Source organism: Ceratotherium simum, chromosome 19 (genome assembly GCF_057802395.1).
Source record: "Ceratotherium simum simum isolate JZ-2026a chromosome 19, ASM5780239v1, whole genome shotgun sequence".
Classification (NCBI taxonomy): domain Eukaryota; kingdom Metazoa; phylum Chordata; class Mammalia; order Perissodactyla; family Rhinocerotidae; genus Ceratotherium; species Ceratotherium simum.
In genome coordinates this window covers 57037249-57062503 of record NC_141918.1, presented here as the reverse complement: position 1 = coordinate 57062503, position 25255 = coordinate 57037249, and the positions used below count along the sequence as shown (strand labels likewise).

Below are 25255 nucleotides of genomic sequence, written 5' to 3'. Positions count from 1 at the left end.
TGTGGCTTCGCCCTGTTCCCTGCCGTGGTTTCTGAGGTGGTGCCAGCTGTCCATCCCAGGGGCTCGCCCAGCTGCTCTGTTTTCCTTTTACAGATGTTCCAGTCCTGGTAAGCTTGGAGGCCCTTTTTCTTAAAATCTCAGTGGATTGCAGTAGATGTATGACACAAAATCCTGCTTTTATTATTTTTAGTGAAACTTCATTTTCTACTGCAATTTGTTAGTTTTAATATATTTGCTCACTGCTGAGTAAAGTGAAGTGGACCCGGGTCTCTGCTTGTTGCTTATTAGCCTGGCTCTGAATAACACGTGTGTGTTTTGGGGTGGGGTGGGGGCGGTGCTGACCCAAGCCTCCATGGTGAAAGTTGCAGGGACTTTGAACTCCCCTGGGACCGTGGAGTCAGGCTGGCCTTGGGTGAAATGCTGCACCCAGGTGCCTTCCACTGTGGCTCTGGATACTTTGCTGCCATGATTAAGGATTTACGTAGGAGCCTCGGGGCCAGAGCCTGCAGCCAATTGCTCTCAGACGGTGGTTCTCCGTGATAGGGTGCGCTTTCAAAGCTAGAGAGGAACGAACCCCAGGGGTCCTCAGCACACCTCTCTAGCTGCTGGTGGAAGACGGGAGAGGCAGCGGGAGGTGCAGGGATCCTGCGTTTCACCTCTGCCGAAAGCTGGGAGTGAAGTGGTAGCTGGGTCAGTTCATTCTCTTTGGAAATACATTTCCTCCCATGGTGACATTCCTTAACTACTCTGGGAATGCTGGATACGTGTCTATAACCATATACTCTTTTAAAACCCCTTCTCAGAGTCCCCCTTCAGAGGTGTGGTCTGATAATTAAGTTCTTTTTCTATCCTCAGAGCGTGTGTTCTGCACAGACGTGCGTTTCCGTCGCTTTGCTGGAGTTCAGAAGTTTGAGCCTCCCCTGGAGTGCTGGCTGCGGGAGGCGGGGTTTCCTGTCTCCAATGAGGAGCCTCCCGGGTCAGGAAAGCCTGTCGTCGTCCACAGAGGCTTCCTCTGTGATCCGGGCGGTAGCCACGCAGCCTGTTTATTGTTTGTGGAGCCCTGTGGTCCCGAGGTTCAGGGACGGGGGGAGGGCGTGGGGTTCGTGACTGCGCTGTGCCGGACGAGCGAGCCGAGCTCTGATTTCCCCGACACCTGTGGGTGAACTTGAGACTGGGCGCCTGGGCTGACGCTGAATCTGCCTCTCCAGCCCGGGAGTTCCTTCCGCCTTGCTCTTGCCCTCGTGGGGAGACGCCTGGGAGAGGCGGGGGACTCCCGGACGTGATGCTGGGCGCACACCAAGGAGCCTTGCTTGTGTTCTTCGCCAAGTCCTGACAAGTGTGCCTGAAATGGACACCCTGCTTCCTTTTTTACAATTGTACTTTTCTTTGTTTTTATTTTTATTTTGGGGGGAGCTGTGGACATCCCTGACCTAGAAACCAAGTACCACACTGTGGCTAGTGTAAAAAAATATATTTTTTTTCTTAACCCCTCGTTTTCCTTTTCTTTGTAATTGGGTGACGTAGAAGCAGTCTTTCTGCGTGAAGCCGTGCCTCTCTCTCAACACTGAGTAAATGGGAAGGAGCAGGCTTGATTAAAGGACCTGGAACAGTTTTAAACATCAAGGCTTTTTGTTTGTTGGGCTGTCCTTTGTCTGTAGTCGATTTTGATGTGAAAGAAGATGAAAAAGGACGGCTCATCAGGTTCCCTCAGACTCAAGTCCAGCCCGGGTTCTCTCTCACGTGCTGTGAGTTGGTTGAATTTCTCCTCCTTGTCCAGGCAGACAAAGAGGCTGTTTCGCAGTGATGGAGAGCTCTCGGTTTGTGGGCAGCAGGTGGAAGTGGATGATGAAAACTGGACATACAGAACCCAGCCCAGAAAAGGTGACTTGACTTTTTTTTTTACTTAAACATTTTTAGAAGTTTGTAGAATTCTTTGTTTCTGTCACTGATTTCCCTTCATGATTTTTGGACCCATTAGGAGTTTCGTTTGTTTTTGTTTTGGAATTCAGTGTCATTCGTTTTCTTACATGTCTAAAATAAAAGTGCTCTTCCAATGAGATTCAGCATGAGATCACATCCTTCTGAGAAGGATGAAATAGCTGTTATTGTCCCCAGCACTCTCCCCTCCTCACATCCTCACGCTCACGTGACTCGTGAAAAGTTCGGTGTGAACGCCGTCACAGGAGGAGTCGTCGCTCTGACAGCAGTTTGAGGTTGGGATGTGGAGCTCTTTTCTGGAGCAGTGAACTGAGGAGCCTGGGATCCTGGAGGGTCTCCTTGCATCTTTCTTCTAAGAAGATTGATGAGTTACGTGAACGCTTGAATTAAAGAGGTGTTGGGGTGACATCAAGGAAAAGGAACACACGAAGGGCTTGCTCTTGGTATCTTGGCCAAAAGGAGTTCTTGGATTTCTTTCAAGTTCCTTTTCCAACCAACGCTGGTCTCTTGTCAGGGTTAGCATGTTTTGCTTTCCTCAAGGTGAAGACAAACCTCAGTCCTGGCGGGGAAAGGGAAATATTTCAATATTTCTTAACACAGCCCTATTTTGTGTTTAGACTTTCTGAGTTCTTCCTCTTAGAACGTTTACTGTAGAGACTGGATTGTTGGGTCTGAAATGGTTTCTCCCTTCGGTGCTGAGGCAGACCCAGTGGGGAGCCCTGTTGAAGTGTTACAAAGGAGCTGGGTCCAGGCATTCCTCATGGTTGTGTTTCCCTGTTTATCACATTCCTCCCGTGCCAGAAGAAACCTCGCTGGAATCTTTTAGGGATGTGTTCTTTCTCCTCTTTTGGGAAACAAAACTGTGAAATGTGAGAGAATAAACTAAGTTAAATTGTGCTTATGGGTCCAATAATTATATTCCGTAGACTGAGAATTAAGTGCAGCCCTTTTTCATGGATGATGTGTGACACTGTTTGCTCTTGACTGTTAATCTGTGGCACAGGAGGGACTAGTTGCTGCTCTTTGAAGATGTCGGTTGTTCACTATGTCAAGAAGGTGACCAGCAGTGGTCCGCTGATGCTGAGCTTAAATACGCAGGTTTTCCTTCAGATGCAGTGTAATTGCCAGGCGTAGGGCAGGTGCCGTGCCTTCCTGCTAGAGTCATGTAGTTGAGTGAGTCCACGGACTTGACTGTTCTAAATCAGGAATAAGCTGTGGTTCTGGTAAATGGCTGGGTTGTAATGTTTGAAGAAACTGTTTGAAGGGTGGATACAGTAGTGCTGTGGTTGCAAGAGGGTGTAGTTTTGATTCCTTTGGCTTTTGCTGAAAGTTGTTTTTTATGACTTGTTTTGTTTTAAATCAACTGCTGTCAAGTTTCTGTTGAAGATCGTGACATGTGAGCATTCGACTTTAGGGTTTCTATGTAGATGCTCCATCTCAGTCAACATTAAAGGGAAAGAGACTGTGGCTTTTCATGTTTTAGGGTTAGTTGGGAAATGAAGCAAATGCTGTACACTTGACTTGTGGAAAATAAAGAAGTCATTGTCGAGAACAGGGTGACTTGTGAAGCGAAGGAGGACGTGTTTATGTAACAAACAAAAGACTGTGCCCCTTATCGCTAATGGAATGGGTACAGTAGCCTCACGAAGATACTGGGCATAATGCTGCACATTTATATGTTCTTAGAAATAATCGGGCGTGGGTAATATTATCATTTCTGACATACGTGTTAGGGGGAAATCCTTAAAAAGCTGCCTGTAGATCAAAATTCGTGGTATTATCTTCTGGTTTCACATTTGACTTACAAAAGAAAATTGTCTCCCAACTTTGATACATTGTCTCAGGGGCATGTTATAACCGATGATCCTTATTCCACATAATTCTTTCCTTGGAGAAATACAGAAGTGACATTTGTTTACACTTGGCAGATCAAAAGAGGAAACATCTTTCAGAAAAATTATGCAGGATTGGAGTTTTTTCTTAGGAGTATCAAATAAGCTAAAACTCGAGCGAAGATTATCAGTCAGCGCTAAGAATGCCAAGTGGCTGTATTAGGATTTGGTTGCAAATAAATATGCACTGAAGACATATTGGTCTGATGGGAATTGTGTAGCATCTTTTTTTTCTTTTATGTCTGTCTGTCCAGACCACATGCATTTGAATCCACTTGCTTTTCAGCTTACTCCGCAACCCCCCTACCTTATATTAGTATTTTTGATTTACACAGGTTTCTGAAAACCTGCTCGCCCTCCTGCCCTCCGCCACATGCCCACACTACTGCCTCGCTTCAGTGGTTCCCCCCCACCCTGTGGGATCTCTGGCTGTGGGGAGTCCGGATCTATAGACTCCTGGCTTTCTCCCTCCCGCCCAGCAGCTGCTGCAAGGCCAGAGTGCTTGCCTGCTCCCTGCCCACCGTCTCCGGGGTACATCGCTTTGCACAGGTAGCCCACTGAGTCCCTGCCAACAGTCTGGATAGGATGTTGTGTAAGACGCACGTTCATTGTATAAAACAGTTCTTTCAAGTTACATTTTAGAAGATCTTTTTATAGTGAATCTTCATGCTGGATTGCTTATCAGTAACATCAAAATAAAGTTTTTAAGTGGTTACCTTCCTGGATATCTATCAGTACACAAACAGGTAGCTTTACAACCTAATGTTGTTACTTAAACTCAAGAAGCTAAGGATGAGATTGTAGTGCTTGAGAGTTCTTTGGAGAAACTTTTTTTTTTTTCTTTTTGTGAGGAGGACTAGCCCTGAGCTAACATCTGATGCCAATCCTCCTCTTTTTTCTTGAGGGAGATTGGCCCTGAGCTAACATCTGTGGCCATCTTCCTCTACTTTATATGGGGCGCCGCCACAACACGGCTTAACAAGCGGTGTGTTGGTACGCGCCTGGGATCCGAACCTGCGAACCCCGGGCTGCCGCAGCAGAGCGCACACACTTAACTACTTGCACCACCAGGCCGGCCCCAAGGAGAAACTTTATAGGATAAGACGCTACTAGTGGCATCTTCCCAGCTGGACTAGTGTTTTCCTGAGCCTGAACAGTAGCTGGAAGACCCATGTTGATGTGTCCAAGCAGTCACTAATCAATCGTCAGCCCCTGGCAGGGATCACACTCTCCTGTGCCGACAGTTGTCCTCAGGACGATCGGCCAACAGCAGTGACCAGTTCTTGTGTTCTTGGTGCAGTATGACCCACTCTATGAGAGAAGAGAATGTTTCGACTTAATTAGCCGTGAAAACCAAGGGCGTGAGTCGGGATCCTCTTGAGTATGGAATCAGTGAGCCATGCGCTCTTCTGTTAGGTGCCTGTGTAGTAGCACCTAACTAGACGGTGATGTCTAGATGAGACAACGTGAGCTTCTCACGTGGGGTCGTGCGAGCTTGCATTGTGGGAATTCTTGCTGAGCACCACGTGCAGGCTATGGAGAAGTATAGCACACAGGCCCTGAAGTCCTGGGTTCATACTCAAGTGGAGAAGCAGACAAGACATATAAGAGGGAATTAAAAAGAAAATCCAGGATAACTGTGGAAAAGTGTAAAATGGAGGGCTTGGATGAGAAGATCTAGGTGAAGATACTTTATCTGGAGCGTTTCCATGTTTTTCATGGTCTTCTGGCTGTTAGCATTGATTTAAACAATATTTAACGTGCTCAGCTTTGTTTCCAGCACCACGGAATGTTCTCAAAGGAGACTAATGACCAGTAGAATTTATTCTGTGCACCCCTATCTGCTCCCTTACCCTTCTCTTGTCACAGAAAGTCAAAGAAGAGGAATAACAATGGGGTGTCCTGTCACTGAGGAGAGTGTGTTTTGTTGGATCCCCAACTCTCTGCTGAGTGGGGCAGAGGCATGATTGATGATCCTGTATTGATAGGTGGGCAGATCCAGAGGGTAATTGACATGCAAAGCCTGGGTTTGAACAATGCTTTCCTTCTCTTCTTTCAGACTTGATCGTATGTACTAACAACATTACCAAATGTGAATCATTTGAATTTCAGTTTCCTCCCTTCCCAGGAACTTCAGAGAATGGCCTTCCTAGGCATCAAGGGTAATGGATAACCCATCCACTAGATAGTCAATTGTTGAACGTGGGAGTGGGCTGTATTTAAAGTAATTTCATCCCAGTGTCCTTGTTAATAAAATAGTTGCAGAAAACAGGATCCTTGTGCATAATTAGATTAGCAGTGATTTCAGATATTACAGTGGAGAAAAATGGCATGGAAGACCAAAAGCAGCCAAGATCCTGTTTCCATGTAAATAGCTGTGATTTACTTTTGATCATGACATCTTTAAAATTATGGGATTTAAGAATATTTTCTTCAGATGGGCGCAGGTGTTAGCCTAGGGCCAGTCTTCTTCAGCAAAAAAAAAAAAAAAAACAAGAGGATTGGCATGGATGTTAGCTCAGAGCTGATCTTCCTCACAAAAAAAAAAAACATTTTCTTCAAGGCATTGAAGAAGTCTGAAAAATATTGGCAAATATTGTCAAAGGAGCACCCAAATTTGAGAGTAAAACTAGGTAAATAAGTAATGTTTATTCTGAGGGTCGTTACGTATGTTGGAAAAATAGCTAAATGGAGTTTGTCTTGGTGTGTTAATAAAAGAGATAAGAATAGACTCAGTGCGGAATGTAGTGTTTTCCTTCTTGCTTTCTACTGAAGTTGACATTCTGTGCAAGAGACATACTGTGAGTGCCACTTAATATTTTATCTGGTTCATTGAGACTGCCCTTCATAGACCTTGGATTGTTTTGAGGTTGGGGATCTCTGTTGTCTCACTGCCTTGTTTTACTGCAAAAATGATTTCATTTGTTATTAAGTAATGAAGTTCTATTGAAATGATGTTTTATGTAATTTTCTTCCTTTATTTATTTATTTTAAAAAGTTTTTGAATTTGTTTTGACACTTATTTAGATTACTAGAACTATCTCAGAGTGGTGAGAGAAGCAGCTTATTATCAGAGCCTGAGTTTGGAAGTGAGTAACGTGTGTTCTTTTCTGTTGAAATGTCCTTACTGGGTTTTGAAAAATTTTTTTGAAATTATTCTTTTCAAACAGTTATTTTTAAAAATAATTTTAAAAGACCCTGCACGTTAATTAGGATTACTTTTTGTAATCTCTTGCAGTTGTTATATTTCCATGTAATTTCAAGGTTTTTTGGTTTAACTATAATGTTTTCTATCAATTAAAGTTTTTTTAACTACAGTATTTCCTGTGAAATACTTCCATTAACTCTGGTCTTGGCGGTTTTATCTCAAGGAGAGTCTGCACCCACGTGTCCCCAGCTGCGATGGGGCCTCCTCAGCTCTTCCCTGGCCCTCTCACCGTCTTCTGCTCTTTCTTGTTCCCTCACCCTTATCTCCCTTTGAGCCACCCTTGAGTCCACACCGTGATCAGAGTCATCTTCCTGAAACACGTGTGATTGGGTCACTCTCTGTGGCTCCCCACTGCCTACAGAATGAGGCCCACGCCATGTGGCACAGCCCGAGGCCCTGTGCCACCTGATCCTCCCGTCCCCTGTCTTTAAACTGCAGAAATAGCAGAAGGACTTTGCTCTTTCTCAACTCCAGAACTCTGCGTCTCCCGTCCCCTGCATCCCCACCCCTGTGCAGGATGCTCCCGTCCCCTCCTCTGCCTGTTGACTTCCTGCTTCACTTTCTAGAATTTCTTTAAAACCCTATAAAGTCCTCCCTGGTCCCCTATGGGCAGAGCTGATTGCTCCCTCCCGTCATTCTCCACCGCCCACATGCCTCGACCACTGCCTTCATCGTACACTGGATTAAAGTTATTTGTTTACTCGTCTGCATCTTTAGCTAGACTCCGAACTCTTCGGACAGAGACCTGGTCTTATTTATATCTTTTATCCCCAAGGCTAAGTGCTCAGTAAATGGTTGTTGGCAAGGTGAGCGTAACTCATCTGAACTCTGTTAGCAGGGCTGTTTGCAGAGGCCAGCGTACCAGACAGATCCTCTGAACTTGCCGAGAGCCTGGCAGGCCCTGGAGCACTGTGTGCTCTCTCTGTTCAAGGTGCTGATGCATGTATTCTTACAAGCGCTCCCAACTCTGAACTCTGTGGAGTGTGGCGGAAGCGAGGTTCGGTGTTTGGGAACGTGGCTTTGGTGGCAGTCTGCTGTCCCTGCTGCTCCGCTCAGACTGGGTGTGGACCCAGCACTTCACAGCAGCGTTTGATCTGACAGCATTGGCCACTAGTAAAGCTGACCTGGTGGACAGAAATGGGGCCCGGTGAGGAGACCAAGCAGCGAGACTGCCGTCTTCTCAGCAGGTTCCCTGCGGTCGTTCCTGCTCCCTCCACCCCGCCCCCCCAGGTCAGCCTGTCTGAACACAGCAGCCTCAGGGGTCACATTGTGCAGCTTCACGGCTGGAGACCTCGGTGCTTTCCTTCTCGGACAGTTTAGTAACTGCAGTCTTTACAACGCTCTGTGAGGCCCCACGTGACCTGCCTGTCTCCCCAGAGCTTTCCAGACTTGTCCCTGTGCCTCCTGGCCTCCTCTGAGTCACACCAGGCTCCCTGTTGTTTTTAGGACGGGCCCTGACCCGGCCTCCACTCCTTGTAGGACCCCAGCTCTGCGCACTGCTCTTTCAAACCTTTGCACAGAAGTCATCTCAGTCACCCTGCTTAAAATGGTCCCATCTGACCGTTACCCGACCTTTCTATCCTCATCTCTAGTTTTCTCCAAACACTTAGCACCACCCAGTATACTATGTACTTTATGTGTTTATTTTTGGGACTGTCTGTCTTCTGAAACTAGAATTTAATCTCCCAGGCAGGAGAGGTTTTTGTGTTTCGATAGCCAGTGTTTCCCCAAGCCTGGCCTTTGGGGGTGTTTGGTTACGTCTTAGTTGACAGAGAGGGAATGATGCCTAGAGCACCAGGTCAGGATACCTGGACATTTCGCTTCTGTCACCTGCAGAGTGTGTGACCTGGACCAAGTCACCCAGTCTGTCCAAGCTCTGGTTTTCCTCTCTGCACTAGGGGATGATACCTATTCCTCATGCATACGGGCAGGTGCAGCTGATTGTTGAATCGATGAGTGTGTGTTTCATAGATGCTCTATCAGCCTACAAATTGGATCTGGTTGCATTTAATTGTACTGTCTGTGGGGGTGCAATCTCTTCACTCTCAGTAGTCAGTTAAGTCAGAAGATGTCTTTATCCTAGTATAGAATATACTATTCTGTAGAATTTTCAGTATAGAAATAAGTGCTTTTAGAGTACTGTATAACTTAGACAACCCACGTGGAAGCTGTCACCTCCTTTATGTCATCCTTCAAGTTGTGCTGCACCTCACGAAGTTGTCAGTGATGGACTGGGTATATGGCGGTGGCCTCATAAGATGAGTACCATCTAGGTTTGTGTAAGGACTCTCTGTGATGTTCACACTACGACAGAACCACCTAACGACGCGTTTCTCAGAATGTCTCCCCCTGGTTAAGTGACACGTGACTGTATACCTGAGTTTTTATGTCTAATCCTGAGATGGTTAAAATACTAAATTGCAAGTCATCTCTGTCAGTCAACCCACCCATAAGTATTAACAGTAGCTAACATTTAATGGGCGCTTGCCACAGCTAAACACTATTAATAACACATTACATGAATGAACTCATTTAATAAATATTGTCTGGGTACCGTAAATATTCAATAAGATAATAGTTGGTTTGATAAGCAAGGAAGGATCATTAGGGAGAACTGAAACTTAGATGTGGTAAGACAGGGAACCAAGTGTAATTCTTCAGATAGAGAAATGCCATTGACAGCACTTAGGGCGTTTTGGAGTCTGGACCCAAGAACTTCTGGTTTAAGGCACAGGCTCTGCTTTCAGACGGCTGAGTGTGTGCTTCCTGTAGCACCTGGATTTGGAGCTCTGTGAAGTCTGGTCTGTCTGCTCCAGTGCCCTGCACTCTGCAGACAGTAAGTAAATATTTGTTGTGTGAACACATGGTCAAGGCATTGTGGAGGAAAACTGCTCTGGGTGTGGCCTTCAGGTGGACTGGAGCCCTGGGGACTAAAACCGGCATCTGTCTTCTCACGGGGAGGTGAGAAGAGACTAAGTGCTGGTTGAGGTGATCACGTAGGCGCATGAGGACAAGCAGTTGTGGAACCACAGATTTTTGTGTTAGGCTCTCTGTATTGGGGAAGTCACAGGTTTAGTCATTACTTGTTAGTGTAGCAACAGCATCTGTGATTTTTAAAGGTATAGTTATGTTTTTTCTGACTTTGTGAAATGTGGGTAGTCTTCACCTTGTATTTGTAATCGTCCTATTGAAGATGATGTTTATGGTGATCGCTGTCTTAGTAAGTGTGATTGGAAGGCTTGCTTACAGTCAGCATGCATACTGTGTGTGTACAGAGGTGTGTGGCCTGAGGCTGGGGATGCGGGTCGCAGTGATGGCTCTGAGGTCTGCCCTTCTTCAGCCCTCCCCAAACTTCTCTGCACCATCGAGTGCAGCATCGCGGGTGCTCTCTGTCATTCATGGCTGACGCGTGAGGACTGACTAGTCATCAGAGACACCGAGCCAACAATTATTTGCTTCTTGCTGGAACACCTCCCTGTCCTGGACGCATCACATTTTGGCTGTTTAAACGTGTCTGATACGTGGTGAGTGCTTGCCTGGCCAGGCAGGTGTCCGAGACCATCTCCCGGGGAGGTTTGTTAGCGGGGTTCCCAGCTAGTGCACCCCCCACCAATACTGCCCTTTCCTAGACTCATTCTCAGGATCTGGGCGCGTGCTCTGGATTCTTGTGTTTTGAGAGCACCCATTGCCTAGTGACTCGATATAAACCAACACCTTGGGAAAGCCGCATGGAGGAGTGAGTCCCAGATTCAAGGTGAAATGGCTTGAACTGTGAGTGACCTGGAGTGACCTGGTGCACAGGACCTTCCCCAGAGCAGGCACTCATATGTCTCTGGAGTGAAAAGTGACTCTTCCCTGCCATTTCCATGCCCTCCTGTTTTGAAAAAGGCTGTGTTAGGGGCAGTAGTGAATGGGAGACAATGGAAGGAGGTGGCCCTGGGCTGGAGGAGGGAGGGGTGAGCTGTAAGAAGAGGAGAGATGGTGACACCTCTCCACTGTCTTCCCTTCGCTGGCCCTGTCTCCTGAATGGGTAAAGTGATGGCCACGGGGCTCGGCCGAGGTTCTGAATGTGCTGCTTGACTAACTGTACACATGTAATGCTTTAGGATTGTTTGTTTTCAAGACATAGCTTACTAAAGCTTCTGTATGTGGTTGAAAAAGGCGTGGAACAGGGCAAAGGCCAATCTCTTCACTGGTTAAAAAACTGTTAGTGGAACAAGTAAGTTACCAGATTGGGTTCCATGGATGTTTATGCTTCTCGGAAGAAAGCTCATTTATAAGTGAAAGCCATAGGCAGTTGACATTTCAATAAGCCATATCACTTGATTTTTGTCTTTTCAGCAAACCTGAAGAGAAAATGAGAATAAGTAATTGTACTGTTGGTATAGTTCCCTCGCCTCTGTTCCTGGAGGCTCCCTTTCACGTTGTAATTGGAAACGCCCGAGCTAACATAGACGCTGGTGTGTGGTGTTCTGGTTACACTTGGAGATAAACCAGAATGCCCGCCTGGCAGGTGTGTGCTGCTTCAGTCTTGATGGGTCGGGATTCTTTTGAAGCACACAAGAGGCAGGTTGTGAGTTGACTCTGGTGGGGGCTGGTGGCTGGTGCTTGGCTTGGTTGCTGTGGTTGTCGTGACTGGTAGTTATTTATTTACATAATTTTTTTCACAAATAGAAAGTACACAGAGTGCTTTGACTTCCTGGAAAAAGAACTTTGATTTTTACCTTAAAGTGATTTTATTGCAGAGTTGATCAACACACTCTATTCCTACAATAAAAAGGTGTTTTAAGTACATTTTTTCCTTTCTAGCTTTCCATGTCCAATTCTTTGTAATTACATATGAATGCCTGAATGTTGTTCTGCTCTAAGGATCCCAGTTGATTTATAAGCAATTTTTGAGAAACCTTGTTGCATTTGGGGCGATCTTGTGGGCTACTGATGCTTCATGAAGCTGGAGAGGTTGGATTGTCTCTCCTTCAACATTCCTTTGGGGGCCGGCCCCGTGGCTTAGCGGTTAAGTGCGCGCACTCCGCTACTGACGGCCCGGGTTCGGATCCCGGGTGTGCACCGACACACCACTTCTCCGGCCATGCTGAGGCCGCGTCCCACATACAGCAACTAGAAGGATGTGCAGCTATGACATACAGCTATCTACTGGGGCTTTGGGGAAAAAAAGGAGGAGGATTGGCAATAGATGTTAGCTCAGGGCCAGTCTTCCTCAGCAAAAAGAGGAGGATTAGCATGGATGTTAGCTCAGGGCTGATCTTCCTCACAAAAATAAATAAATAAATAAAAACATTCCTTTGGGTCATCAGACCTTGGTTACACCCCACACACTGAGGATGTGTTGGTTTATCCAGTTGATCACCAGACCTTGGTTTCATCCCACACACTGGGGATGTGTTGGTTTATCCAGTTGCTCTGTCTTCTTATGTCATTGTAACCAGGGAAAGGTTATGTAACTGACTTTAGAAATCTGGAAGGTTATGTTTCAATTCCAACTAATAAAGGTTTGAACAAAAATCCAGTTAGTAAATTTTCTTCTAGTTTCTGAGAAAGTTGTGTTAGGTGTCCCTGCAACAGATGATTGTTTGGGTTGAGAGAAGAATCTTCTACAGTGGATCTATGGTGTGAATGTTTTAGATTTTTCAGTGCCCAAGAAGTTTAATTATTGTTCTTTTAAGTTAGTGATTTGAAAAAGTTTTGCCTGTTTCCAGAGTAATAAGTACACTTTACATTAGTTACTTGTCCACACAGTGGTGTACACACACACACACACGTATATACATATATACACGCATATATGTAAATGAAACAAGAACTTTGTGAAACTACTTAGCTTTACTGCATGTCTACATGTGATACTCTCTATTTTCTCTTCTGTTTCATATCTTTTCTATTTTACTAGACAGAGAGTGTCAGTCCTGACCTACTGAAATGACTTCATGACTCCCTTTGAGATCACAGCCTTTAGCTTTCAGTAGGCCTCCCTTCTTTGGGTAGGTGTGTCATGCTGTGTACCGGACAGCTCCTTCAGTGTCAGAGGTTACCACTCTGCTGGAGTTTCTGTGGACTGTCCGCTTGTGTATCAGTGTTGTAGAAGGCCTCGCACACCAGCGGTATCCTGAGATGCGATGCGGGTCAGTGGTGCATCTCAGGAATCATCTGGTCTGAGAACTGACTGATCACCACGAGCACCTAAGCATCCCTTCTGAGTTCTCTCCTAGGTTTCCCGCTGCGCCCCTAACCCGGGACACATTGGTGAATAGAGGGGAAGTACTTGAGAATTAGCAGGGGACGGAGCCACTTCCAGCATGACCCTTGTCCCCTGTGGGGCGCTGTGGCAGAGAGCCTGCTGATGGACTCGGCGATACTTGCACCTGCCAGCTGACCCAAGGGAGAGCCCATGAATGGCAGTGTGCCTCTTCTGGAGATGTCTCTGTCACTGTGCTTGCTGACCGACTGTCCATCCCCCATAGAGGAAAGTTAGTGGGGAAGTTCAGTCCGTTTCACTTTACTTTCGAATTGTTGGACTCTAGCCTGTCTGTATCTTAGATCCTATATCTGAACTGGAAGAAAAGCTGCATTTTCTTTGAAACATAAAGTTATTGTAAAAGAATGGTGATTGTTAAGGATCCTTTTCTATGTTGTGATCATATGGACTGCGTGTTAGCTTACAGAGAATGTTCGAGGACTGTGCCTTTTTTGTATTTCCATGTAACAGAAGCTTGCCTCGTTCATCTTTCAGAATTCTAAAACAATTTGAAGTATTTTTTTATGAACATCGTTTTTTTTTCCCCCCCTGCAGGGAAAGATTCACCCTGAGCTAACATCTGTTGCCACTCTTCCCCCTTTTTTGTTTCTCCCCAATCTCCCTTACATAGTTGTATATCCTAGTTGTAAGTTGTTCTAGTTCTTCTATGTGAGCTGCTGCCACAGCGTGGCTACTGACAGGCAGGTGGTGTGGTTCTGCTACCGGGATGTGAACCTGGGCCGCTGAAGCGGGTGAGCGCCCTGCTTTAACCACTAGGCCATCAGGGCTGGCTCTATGAACACCTTTCTAAAGCAGACTCTGCAGATAGGGTCTGTTTGCAGGTCAAGGTCGACCCAGCACTCACACATGTGTGGTCTCAGGTCATTGCTGTGACAGTCCTGTGAGACAGGCAGGACAGGGGCATTGCCCTCTTGTGGTGAGAAAGAAGTCCCTAAAAGACTAAGTGACTTGCCCAAAGCCATCTATTTAGTAATGGTGTAGATTGGGTTTGAATCCACTTCTTGTGATTAGTCCTGGACTCTTTCTGTGACATCATGCAGCATCTCTGCTCAGTCCTCAGAGCAGAAGTGGGCCTTGTTTTGATGCCCTGGTGTCACTGTGAACAGTCATTGAACGTGGTAAGAACATGGTGATGCCCTGGGGACGCTGAGGTCTGTAAGGATCCTTGCTTTGGCGTGAAGCTTGTCTCACTGCCTGCTTCTTGTTCTACTGCTGCCTGAAGGCTGTGAGCTTCCTCTTTCCTCCTGTGTGGCTGTTCCTGCCTCTTGTCTCCACCACACTCTGCTCTGGTGTTTCTGATTTGTGACCTTGTGGAGGGTCTGGGCAGTCCAGTTGATTACAACAGTATTGACGGGAGATTATAATGAGATCCTGAGCCCCAATCCTGTGAGTGATGCTATCTGGTCAGAGACCATGTTGGCTTCTTGCTTCTTGGCCATATTTTGAGTGATTGAGTTTGTCAGAAAAGTGATCTCTTGATGAGCGGGATGTTACTGTAATATGTAAATATGTTTTTCCCTTGTATCTGCTGTTGGCTTTTCTTCTTCGTACGGTTGAATAAAGGACGTGTTTGCATTAATGTTACAGAGTCATGACTATATTTGGGCATCCCAGTTTTCTTTATAAACATTAAGTTTAAACGCTTCTATAAAATCACTCAGTTCTCGAGCAGGATGACCGCACTGTCTCACGTGGTGAGCGAGGATGGCTTTGAAGCTCTGGTTTCCCCGTTAAGCACTTGCTCTGATAACGTGGAGTTCTCCCTTGCTCTCTCTTCTCTTCTCTCCATCTGATATTTGGACACCAAATGTATTTTCTTTTTTTTAATATGGTTGAAATTGCCTCCTCGTATCTTCAATTTCATATCTTTCTTTACATCATCTGCGTATAAAAAAGTCAAAAATGGTAAAGGTAAGACCTATTTCTATTATCTGAATGCAGTTCTACTCCACCATTTTTAGCCAAACACTTTAAGTGACATTTGATCCTCATTAACACAAATGAGAATTATATAAAATGTGACTGGAAAAGCTGATGTGACTCTCTGCCTTTTCCTTAATAAATTCCTTGGTAAACCCCATGTCCTGATACTCAGAATCAACATGATCTTCCTGTAGTCTCTGTTGCGATGCCACAGCCCCGTCTGCGTCCTGGGCCCACGGTCGGTGCTCGGTGAGTGGTCTGATTGATGCAAGGAAAGCTGCAGCTGTTGGGTGCAGTCTGAATACATGAAAGCAGAGGTCTAAAAAAACTTTTTCTGTGACTCAAGAAGTGAGGCTCAGAGAAAAGTAACAGTTTCAAAAGCACTGTTCTGCTTCCTCTCGTTCTCCAATCACAAGATAATGGATAAGAGATGCTCACGCCTGGTGTCAAAGCTTTTGGTGCCCAAGTAGTTACTCTGTTTTGGTTGTGAAGTCTCAGAGGTGATGACAATTGTAAAGATGTTGTTCTTTGTGGATGAGGTGAAATTTCAAAGAACTCTGACTGTTCTGTATACATCTAATTAGAGAAGCCAGCGTTAGCAGTTATTTAGAGACAGAGCTTATTGAAACAATGACCATGTATTTTCCTCTCAGTCCTATCTGAGAGCATTTTACTCAATATTTGTGTTTCAGTCCCTGAATTGGAGCTATGAAAGGATCAGGCAGAGCTACCTCAACAGAACAAGGCTGGCTTCTTAGGACTGGGAGGAAGCTCATAAGGCCGGCGGCCGGCTGGCTGTGCCCTCACATCCCTTCTCTCTGAAATGGCGCTGAGATTGTATTCCTCTCCATTTAGTTTAATTTTGACGTTCCTGACTGCCCTGTGAAGGTCAAGTGACAGATTCCTCTGCTGACCCCACAGAGCAGGTTTTGGAAGCTTCTCATTCCCTCTGTCACACAGAGGTTTTTAAATAGATGTGCTGAAGGCAAGCAGCTCACTCATGACATCAGAGGCAGAGGAGGGATGGTAGCCCAAGAACAAGGCTCTCTGGGGTAACTTTTATTCCACTTTTCTTACAGCAAAATTTATTCAGCTTTCGAAGAATTGAAGGAAACAACAAAAACCAAGCAGAAAACCCCAAGGGCCCCCAGCTGCAGCCTTTCTTTTGTATGAAGTGAAGTCCTTGGAGACCGTGAATAACTTACAGAGTGTCGTGAATAACTACCTGCCCAGAAGGAGCACATGCACTATAAGACATTAAACTTAGTCTTCTGTTGTGACATGTGGCTTTTCTCCTCTTGAGGGGCAGTAGATTTATTATCATTACTAGCTGAATTTACAGAGATGCATTAAATATAAATAGAACATAAAGTAAATGCCAGCTATTACCATGGACAGAATTGTAGGTGACTTCTGTTAAAACCTGACTTTACTAATGCAAAGCAAGGATGGGGAGGGAGGTAGGGAGAGAGAGGAGGGAGGAAGAGGTAAAACAAAATTAAAAGGGAAAAGTCTCAGATCTGTTTGGCGCGATCCAAGAGGAGAGTCAGAGAAGAGCTGTTGCTGTGGATGCTCTGCCCTCTGCGGGTCATGTAACTCTGTGATTATCGTGCACCGAGGAAAACGCCACCCTGAAATTGGTCTGCCAATTCGGAGAGTCATTTTCTTGCTTATTTTTAAACTCCAGGACAGGGAAAAAGACTGAAGGAGCCTAAATGCTGTGGTTTCCCCAGACCATTATTGTTGTAAATCCTATGGGTCCTGAAATAACTCACTGTTTCCAATGCTTCAAGCTGCCCGACTGCTCAGAGACTTGGCAGTTGAAAGGGAAATGATTTGCTCCTTCCATGAAGCGTTGTCCCCAAGGTTTAAGTGGATCAAAAGTTGGAGAACATGGTGATTTCAGAAATAAACTACCTTTTTATGGAAATCTTCTAGTTCTTTATAGAGCGGTGAGTTTTTCAAATATATAGTTGACTTCAAAATAAAATATTTTAAATTTATAAGTCTTAATAACTTAAATATTAGAGTAATATATTTGATTATGCAGGAATTGTCAGGAGCTTTGTGTTTTAACTTGGTGTGTCTTCCTTTTAATTTTCATCTTTTTTCTTGATGATTAAATGTCATTATGGTCCAATTACTCTTGCTGGTTATGGACTGATTTTTTTTTTCCTGAGGAAGATTGGCCCTGAGCTGACATCCGTGCCAGTCTTCCTCTGTTTTGTTTGTGGGTCGCCACCACAACATGGCCACCAACTAGTGGTGTAGGCCCACACCCAGGAACTGAACCTGTGAACCCGGGCCGCCAAAGTGGAGTGCGCAAACCCATTGCTGTGGCACGAGGCCAGCCCAAGGGCCAAGGTTTCATTAACAAGTACCTTGTGGTGGGACTTGGTTCCTCCTGCTTGGCTGATGCACGAGGAATTCTGATGTGCAGCCCAACTTCTATTCAGAATGGTTAAGGGTGATTCTGTGGGCAGAAGAGCTGTACCTGTTTCTGTAGTTGAAGGTTTTTAATTTCCTTGGATTACTCAGACGTTTGTGAGAAGATGACAAAAGTGACCTCTCTGCTTTAGGTGAGTATTGTTTTTGGGGGGTTGCCATTGACATGTGTCTGTTGGGAGTCAGCCCCTCAGGGGACACTTGGATGGAATGTGTGGCATGACAGGCTGTGAGGTTATCTGTGTGTGTTAACCTAGACTCTCCAAGACATAATGACCTGTACTGGGCACAGTGACAGCGGCAGAGCTTTAAGGAATGAAATTTAGACTCTACTGGTTTTGTTTCTCTCCTAGAATACACTTCATCGTAAGTTCACTAAGAAAGGCAATTTGGGGTCATTATTATGGCATCTTTTGGTATCCTCCCTCCAGCTGGACACACTGACTTCAACATTCCTGTATGGATACTAACAGAAAAATTCTTTCTTTTTCTTTTCCACTTTCATCATCCTTCAAACATTTAATTTAGGCTGGATGAGAGTAGGAAAAACTGCTCTCAGAGTTTGCTCTGGCGAACTTGCCTTAAGAGAGAATGGTATTTGTGTTTGTGGGTTTCAAAATGAGGCCTCTTCAGACTATTAATCTTTTTTTAATGATGTATTTTTTTATTGATATATAATTGACATTAGTTTCAAGTATACAACATAATGATTCAGTATTTGTATGTAGTATTGCAATAGACTGTTAATCTTTAAAGAAAGGATAATTTGTAAAAATTCCACCGTAAGCTGAGCTACAGTCACGCGTCGCTTAACGACAGGCACACGAGCTGAGAAACGCGTCGTCAGGCAGTGTCGTCATTGTGCGAACTTCACAGGGTGCTCATGCAAGCCCAGAAGGTGAAGCCACTGCACACCTGGGCTCTGTGGTGCTCGTCTTGTGGGGCCGCTGTCATCTGTGCCTTCCATCACTGACAAACGGCATTATGCAGCCCATGACTATGTTAATGATCAGTAACTTATTTAATAGTGAGTCTCAGTACAGTTGTTTGTAGGGAAATAGTATCTTTAATTTTAAGGAATATGTTAAGTAAGTTTATGGCTTTTCATAGGAATCATGATGCGCTTAGCTGGATACCTCATCTGGGTTTTGTACGCTCTCCATGAACTATCTGCTTTTGGATGAATATTGAAGTGGTAACAGCTCTGGTGTATGCTGCATTGACCGTGGCACCCCACAGGGCCTTAGAGGTTAGTATGAATGAGCAAGTCCCCACCTTGAGGAACTCTCATTTTAGGTGGGCAGGCAGAATTGTGACACTGTGGTAGATGCATAAATAAAGGGCCGTGGTGACACGGTGCGAGGAGAGGGATTCTGCTGAGGGAGAGGAGCATGGTCAGAGAAGGCATAGGAGAGGTAAAAAGCAGGCTGTGGGGTGGTGGCTGCGTTCTAGACAAAGGAAATAATAGCCTGAGTAAGGATAGTCGCGGTATGAGGCCAGGTGAAATATGGCACAGAGCCCACCAACAGGGCCACTTAAGGGGATGTGGCCAGAAAATTTCGGGAAAAGAACTGAGTCCAAGTCCAGAAGGGCCTTTCTGGCTACATGAGGAGTTTGGGATTTATTCTGACCTTGTGTTTTTTACATAAGTGGAAACATGCTTTTTTTTCCCCTAAGAGAGAGAATGGAGCCATTGGAGATCTTTTGGGAAGATGTAGTAGGTATAAAGGTGGGTTAAGAAGTCAGACTTAGAACAAAGAAACTACTACAAGATATAAAGGAATGTTGTAGCTTGAAGAAGCTTCTCAGCCATTGGCACTGCCTTTTGAAGCTACCTCAGGGCTGGGTGCACGCAGCAGGATTGCACAGTTAAGATGCCTTCCTGCTGCTGTTGGTCATGAGGTGTCCGTGCTTCCAGGGAGGGTGTGGAGCCATGGGCCAGAGCCCAGTGGACAGCAGCGGACTGAAGGCAACTGGGCGTCTGAGAGGGGTCAGCAGAAGCTGTAAGATGGCGGAAGCTAAGGGCTCTGGTCAATGTGGAAACTCATTACTACCTTCCCTGGGAGAGTGGAACCAGAGGGCCCAAGAGTTCTTAAAAAAAAATCAACTCGTCTGGGCATTGGAGCACTAGGGAGCCATGGATGAGATTACAGATGGAGCCCATGATCAGGCCCAGGTGAGGGCTGCTTCTTGGTTGTGGTGTCTAGGAGTGCAGACTAGGTAGTGAAGGAAAGAAATGGAAATGACCCTCAGAACTGCTCGGGAAAGCATATTTAAAATGACCAATTAGGGCAGAACTCCCATGCTTCCAGGAGGAAACCTAGTGACGTGCATGAGGCCGCCTGAGGCCGGAGCTGCTGAAGAGCCCGGAGAGCATTGCCGGCTGCCTGGAGCTCCGTGGTCAGTGTGTGTCCAGCACCACATGACCGTCTAACAAGCCAGGATCAGGAGTCTCCCGAGAGGATGGAGGGGGCGGGGACAGGATCAGTGATGACAGGAGGAGGCTGTGCCTGGGACCTCATGAGACCTGAGCACCAGATGCCCTGACTGGGCACCAGAACTGGGGCCAGTTTAAACTGGGCAGGGAAAGCGTGAAATTAGCCAATTTAAAGTTATGATGCTGTACTTTTTTCCTTCTTTGTCTTAGGCCTGTGGTAGTAATAAATAGATAGAAAAGCCCGGACTGAGCCTCTCTCTTTTCTGAGAAATTCAGAATACTGGTGAAAACTGAAGTATTCTAAAACTGTAAGATGTTCAGATGGTGTCAGGCGTGAAGGTGCAGGTGCCACTCAGCCATGGCCCCCAGGGGGGCTTCTCTTCCAGGGGACTGGCTTCACCTGGCCCTCTTCAGAGGGTTGAGGGTTCAGCATCTTTGTCTCTTGCGGTGGAGGGAGCGAGGGTGACTGGGAGTGAGTCTCCAGTCTTCTCCGCTGTTTAGTGAGAGCTACAGGTGTGGAAACACCTTGTCTGTGGATTCCCTCCCAGTTGTTGCGAAGCAGCCCTTGACTGGGGGGGGACATCTTTGCCTGACTTTTGGTGAGAGAAGAGTGAGGATGCAGAGGGAGAGCACAGGGTTTGCTGGCTTTTCTTGTATGATTTTGTTTGTGTTTTGCCAGGAACAAAGTAGAATTTCGAGCCCATCTGGACTCAAAAATTCTGTGCATTATGCAAATTAATTCCTAATTTACCCATATCCTCCCTATTTTATTGAAACCAAAAAAAATTTTTTAGCACACAAACATCTTAGCATGGGAGCGGTTTGGAAGACAGGAGTGTCTGAGGATTTTTGGCTGTGTGTGTGGCTGCCCTCCTTCCCTCTGGCCAAGGTGATCATGTTAAACTGGAATGTGATGCGGGTCTTGTAATCCTACGAGGGGGACAAGTGGCTGCTCTAAGTCATGGTTGGTTGGCGAAGGCAGGCCCTTCGTCCTGTCCGGAGGGTGAGCTTCTGGAGCGTACGCCACCCCAGGCCCGCTGCCTTCACCCAGGCTTCTGCAGGTTGGGTTTTCCTATCTCAGTAGCAGTGATCTGTGGTGGCAGATAATAATAATTCTAATGGGTAGTTCTTATTTTTTTTCCTAGTTTGAACGGTGTGCCTTTTCATGTTTTGTTTCTCAAACATATTCACAGTTGTTTGATGGTGAAAACGAGGGATTTTTTAAAAAATGATACTTATATTTGATAGTAGTAAAAGCCTGTTGCATTTCCTCTGCTCGAGTTTAGTGCTGTGAGCGTTTCAGATGGTGATCCCTGTAATTTCACTAATTTGATAGAAGATGGAATTTGTGCTGTTAGGGAGTGTTATATTTGTAGTAAGATTTTTTTTTCTGTACAAATTTAGCCATAGTAAGTACAGCAGTATGGAAAACGCAGGTTTTAAGCCCATATAATCATAAATTAAAGTTGGTTTAAAAAGAAAAAGAAATCACGCCCCTTCCCCACAATTGTTACTTGCTAAGTGTACTAGTGTCCCGGGGCTGCAGTAACAAAGTACCACAAACCGGGCGGCTTAAAACAACAGAGATGTATTCTCTCAAGGTTCAGGAGGCCGGAGTCGGAAGTCAGGGTGTCAGCAGGGCCACGCCCCTCCCAAGACCCTGGGGAAGACTCTTTCCTGCCCTTCCGGCTTCTGGTGGCTCCGGGCGTCCCTGCCTTGTGGCCACTTGAGTCCAGTCTCTGCCCCGTCTTCAACGGCTCCTCTGTGTCTGCGGGTCCTTTTCTGTCTCTGATGAGGACACTCTCATTGTCCCTCACACCACCCTAATCCAGTAGCATTTCATGTCCATCCTTAGCTTCAGTACATCTGCAAAGACCCTCTTTCCAAATAAGGTCACATCCTGAGGTTCTGGGTAGACAGGAATTTTGGGGGGACACTACTCAGCCCATTACATTAAATTATAGATGTTTTAACCTGGTTAGCAGGTTAATTAAACTGGTTACTTAAATGGTAATAGGCAAGGAGCCATCATTGATCACTATTAATTTTGTGTATTCTTCTATTATGTAGTTAGCACATTGTGATATACTTAGCTATTCACCCACCTCTTGCACTAAACTGTAAGAAGGCAAAGATCGTCTCTTTTCCTGACATAATGCACCTAACAAAATGCTTATATATATTAATATACGTATCTGTATCTACGTCACAGCCCGAAATTGATGGAGTAGGCCAGGAGGATAGCGTCTTGAGTTAGTTTAGTCCCACGTTCAGTCCCCACGGCTACAGTCATGAACCGCGCTCAAGACCAGCCAGGTGCTGCAGGGGTGGCTGCGTCTGCTTCTCTTTACCTCCAGTGCCGGTTCTTTCCAGCACACGCAGTCGTCTCTGTGCTAGAAGGCGTAACGGTGAGCGTTCACAGAGTGCTGTTAAAAGCACACAGCCACCCCAGCCCGTGTACTAACCTGTGTTCAGAAGTCTCTCCAAGGAGCAGAGTTTCTCTCTGTGCAATTTAGAAAGTTGAATCGAACCCACAAAGTTACTTTCAGGAACACCTTTGCAGTTCATGAATTGCCGGAAGACACTCAGGATAGGAGAGGACAAGGATGACTTGGGCCATCGAGGGAGGGTCACCTGGGGGGTCGGGTGGTCTGACTTGGATTTGATGCAGCCGATGGTTGGTTGGGCAGTCGCCTCACCCCTGAGCTGGTCCACCAGAAGAGACAAGCTGGAGGTCCTCCCAGTTCTGTTCTAAGGGTCACCATTGCTTTGTCTTTCCACCCCAGCGAGTGTCTGCCTGGAGACCTCTTATATTTCTTTGTGATCAGGCAGCTGATGCAATGACTTCCTCGTGGTGGGGAACTTGTTCACCAGGCACCGCTGACGATACTGGGGGATGAGGAGCAGAAGCCCGACTAGGGTGCGCCATGCCTCGTGTTGAAAGCCAAAGCCGTAGACGCCCATGCTGTGCAGCAAGGGCTGCAGCAGGGACTCCAGGACAGACAGACAGACAGATTGGTCTGTGAGTCAGTTTCCTGCATCCTGTGGAGTCAAAAGGAAGACGTGCACACAACAGCGGGGCTTGTGAACAATGGCCGCTTCCTGTGACCAGGGGATGGAATCTCGAGGGCCGCAGGGCCGCTCACGGTTCAGATGGCACTTGAGAGCAGGGTGCTCTCGAGGCCACGTTTGTAGACTATTTTTCTTCAGATCTGCAGTAAAATTCCTTCTATCTCTTTTTAGCTTGCATTAAAGAATTTACAGTAAAGTGACCCTAACTCACCAGAGCGAATTTAGCTTTCCAGTGGAGGGGAGAAATTGAACGCTCTGATTATGGCTGCAGCGGAGAGAAATTCACGGTCTCTAACGCCGCTGAAGTGTATTAAAATCTCTGATTCCTCATCTGAAAAGTGGCAATACCGTGGAAGTGTAATGTGCTTCTCACTTTACCCCAACGCCCGAGTTAATCAGCAGTAGTGGTAACAACAGTGAGAGCTGGCACGTCCACGACTGTTTGAGCACTTCCCAGGTATTCGCCCCTTCCGTGGACTCAGACAGCTGAGCACAGTTTCATGTCATGTTTAGTGCTGAGTGGGTACCAAGATGTGGGTTGTTCCACACCAGAAACACAGTTAGAATGTGATAGCAAAGGATTGGTGAGGTCAGAGGACAGTAGTCGTGATTCGCAGCAGACAGTTACGCTGGATCGAGGGGGTTCTCGTCTGTGTCCTTGGTCACGTGAGCTGCTACGTCTGCTGCTGGGGAAATGCTGAGAGGAGACAGACTCTCGGGCTGGCCCTCGCACGGGGCTGTGTGGACAGCGATTGCTCGCAAGGCTCCCTTACTTTCCGGGACGAGCCTAGCTGACTCTGTGGTGTGAAGTCACGCGTGAGAGACAGGGAGGTGTCAGCGGCTCGGCCCGGGCCGGGATTGGGCAGTGGCTTCCTGTGGTCAGGGCGCTGGCTGACCGCCCCGCTCTGCAGTGTGGGAGGTGGGCTGGGAGACAGCTCTGCCTAGCTCTGCAGGCTGCTCGGCGAGCACGGCGCTCCAGGGGACTGCCTCAGCATGTTCTGCCTGAAAGGTGAGGGGGCCTGGGTTCCTCGGGTGGTGAAGTTTTATGGTTAGGAAAACTGTCATTTCGGCCAGAGCCTAAGTCACAGTGCTAGTTCTGCTCAAGTCAGAGTTGAGGGAGTTTTGTAAGCACAAAAGTGGAAAAGTCATTGTTCTTTTTTGTTGCAAATAGGAAGAAAGACCTCCTGCTGGGGAGATGGAATTTTCTCTTAGAAAGGATGTTTCTCTGTTGGCCTGTGTTTCGGCAGAGACAAAAGTAGTTAAAAGTTTAGAAATAAAGGAAACTTAATAGAAGTAGAAGTAGTTTGCAGTTGTGTGATGAGTCGCTCGGTAAAGGATTCGAGTGGATAGAAGGGGACAGTTCTTTTGCTTTAAGCTAATGTGTGAATTCAGGAATGAGGTTAGTTTTACTGTAGAACACACTTTTTGTTCCAGCTCCGTGTGGGTTGTGGTGCTTCCTAAGTGCTGTCAGGTGGTGGATGTGTGGGTGCGTGCAGAGATTCCCTGATTAGTGGGGAGTATGTTCTCTTTGGGGAATTTTTCTTCAACTCCTTTTTCTTCCAACTCTTGCGTAATATTATTAATTTAGGTGTTTGAGGGTGTGTTTGTCTATGAGATTGTTGGAATGGGGGAATTACAGTGGATTTCCTTGGAACTTTAATAGACTATTTTGTTCATATCTTTCAGTCTGTGTCATGCTGTTGATGTGAATTTCTTGACAGCTTTTCAATTTTTGGAAATAAAGTGATCCTGGCTTGCTTGCTTTGCTGATGGCTCCTTTGTCCTCAGAGTCTATTGATGAGATGCAGACATGGATTCTCTAGTCCTGCCTTTACACTTTTAACCCTAATTTGATAGCTTAAGAGCCACCAAAGTCTTTAATACTAAACTTTGAGTTTGGGATATTTGTTTATATAGTTGATACAAATTTGATAAAATTGAGGGGGTAAGAAAAAAAAGAACATCCTGTTTTTTTCTCCCTAATAATTCAGTTAATTCTCACTGTAGAGAGTATCTAGTGGCAGTGGATTTCTAAGGAGCTCCATAGGCTGAAAGGAATTTGAATA

At 46.0% G+C, this 25255-nt stretch overlaps 1 protein-coding gene across 1 annotated transcript in view; it reads left to right on the top strand.

The window, feature by feature from the left end:
• Window positions 1-850: 850 nt before the first annotated feature.
• Window positions 851-25255, top strand: part of NHSL1 (NHS like 1) — a 116130-nt gene continuing 91725 nt past the window's right edge. Inside the window, exon 1 of the mRNA XM_087444183.1 lies at window positions 851-1881. Within this exon, the coding sequence (XP_087300309.1) occupies window positions 1680-1881 (202 nt within the window). The 5' untranslated portion in view covers window positions 851-1679. The remainder of the gene's footprint in view (window positions 1882-25255) is intronic.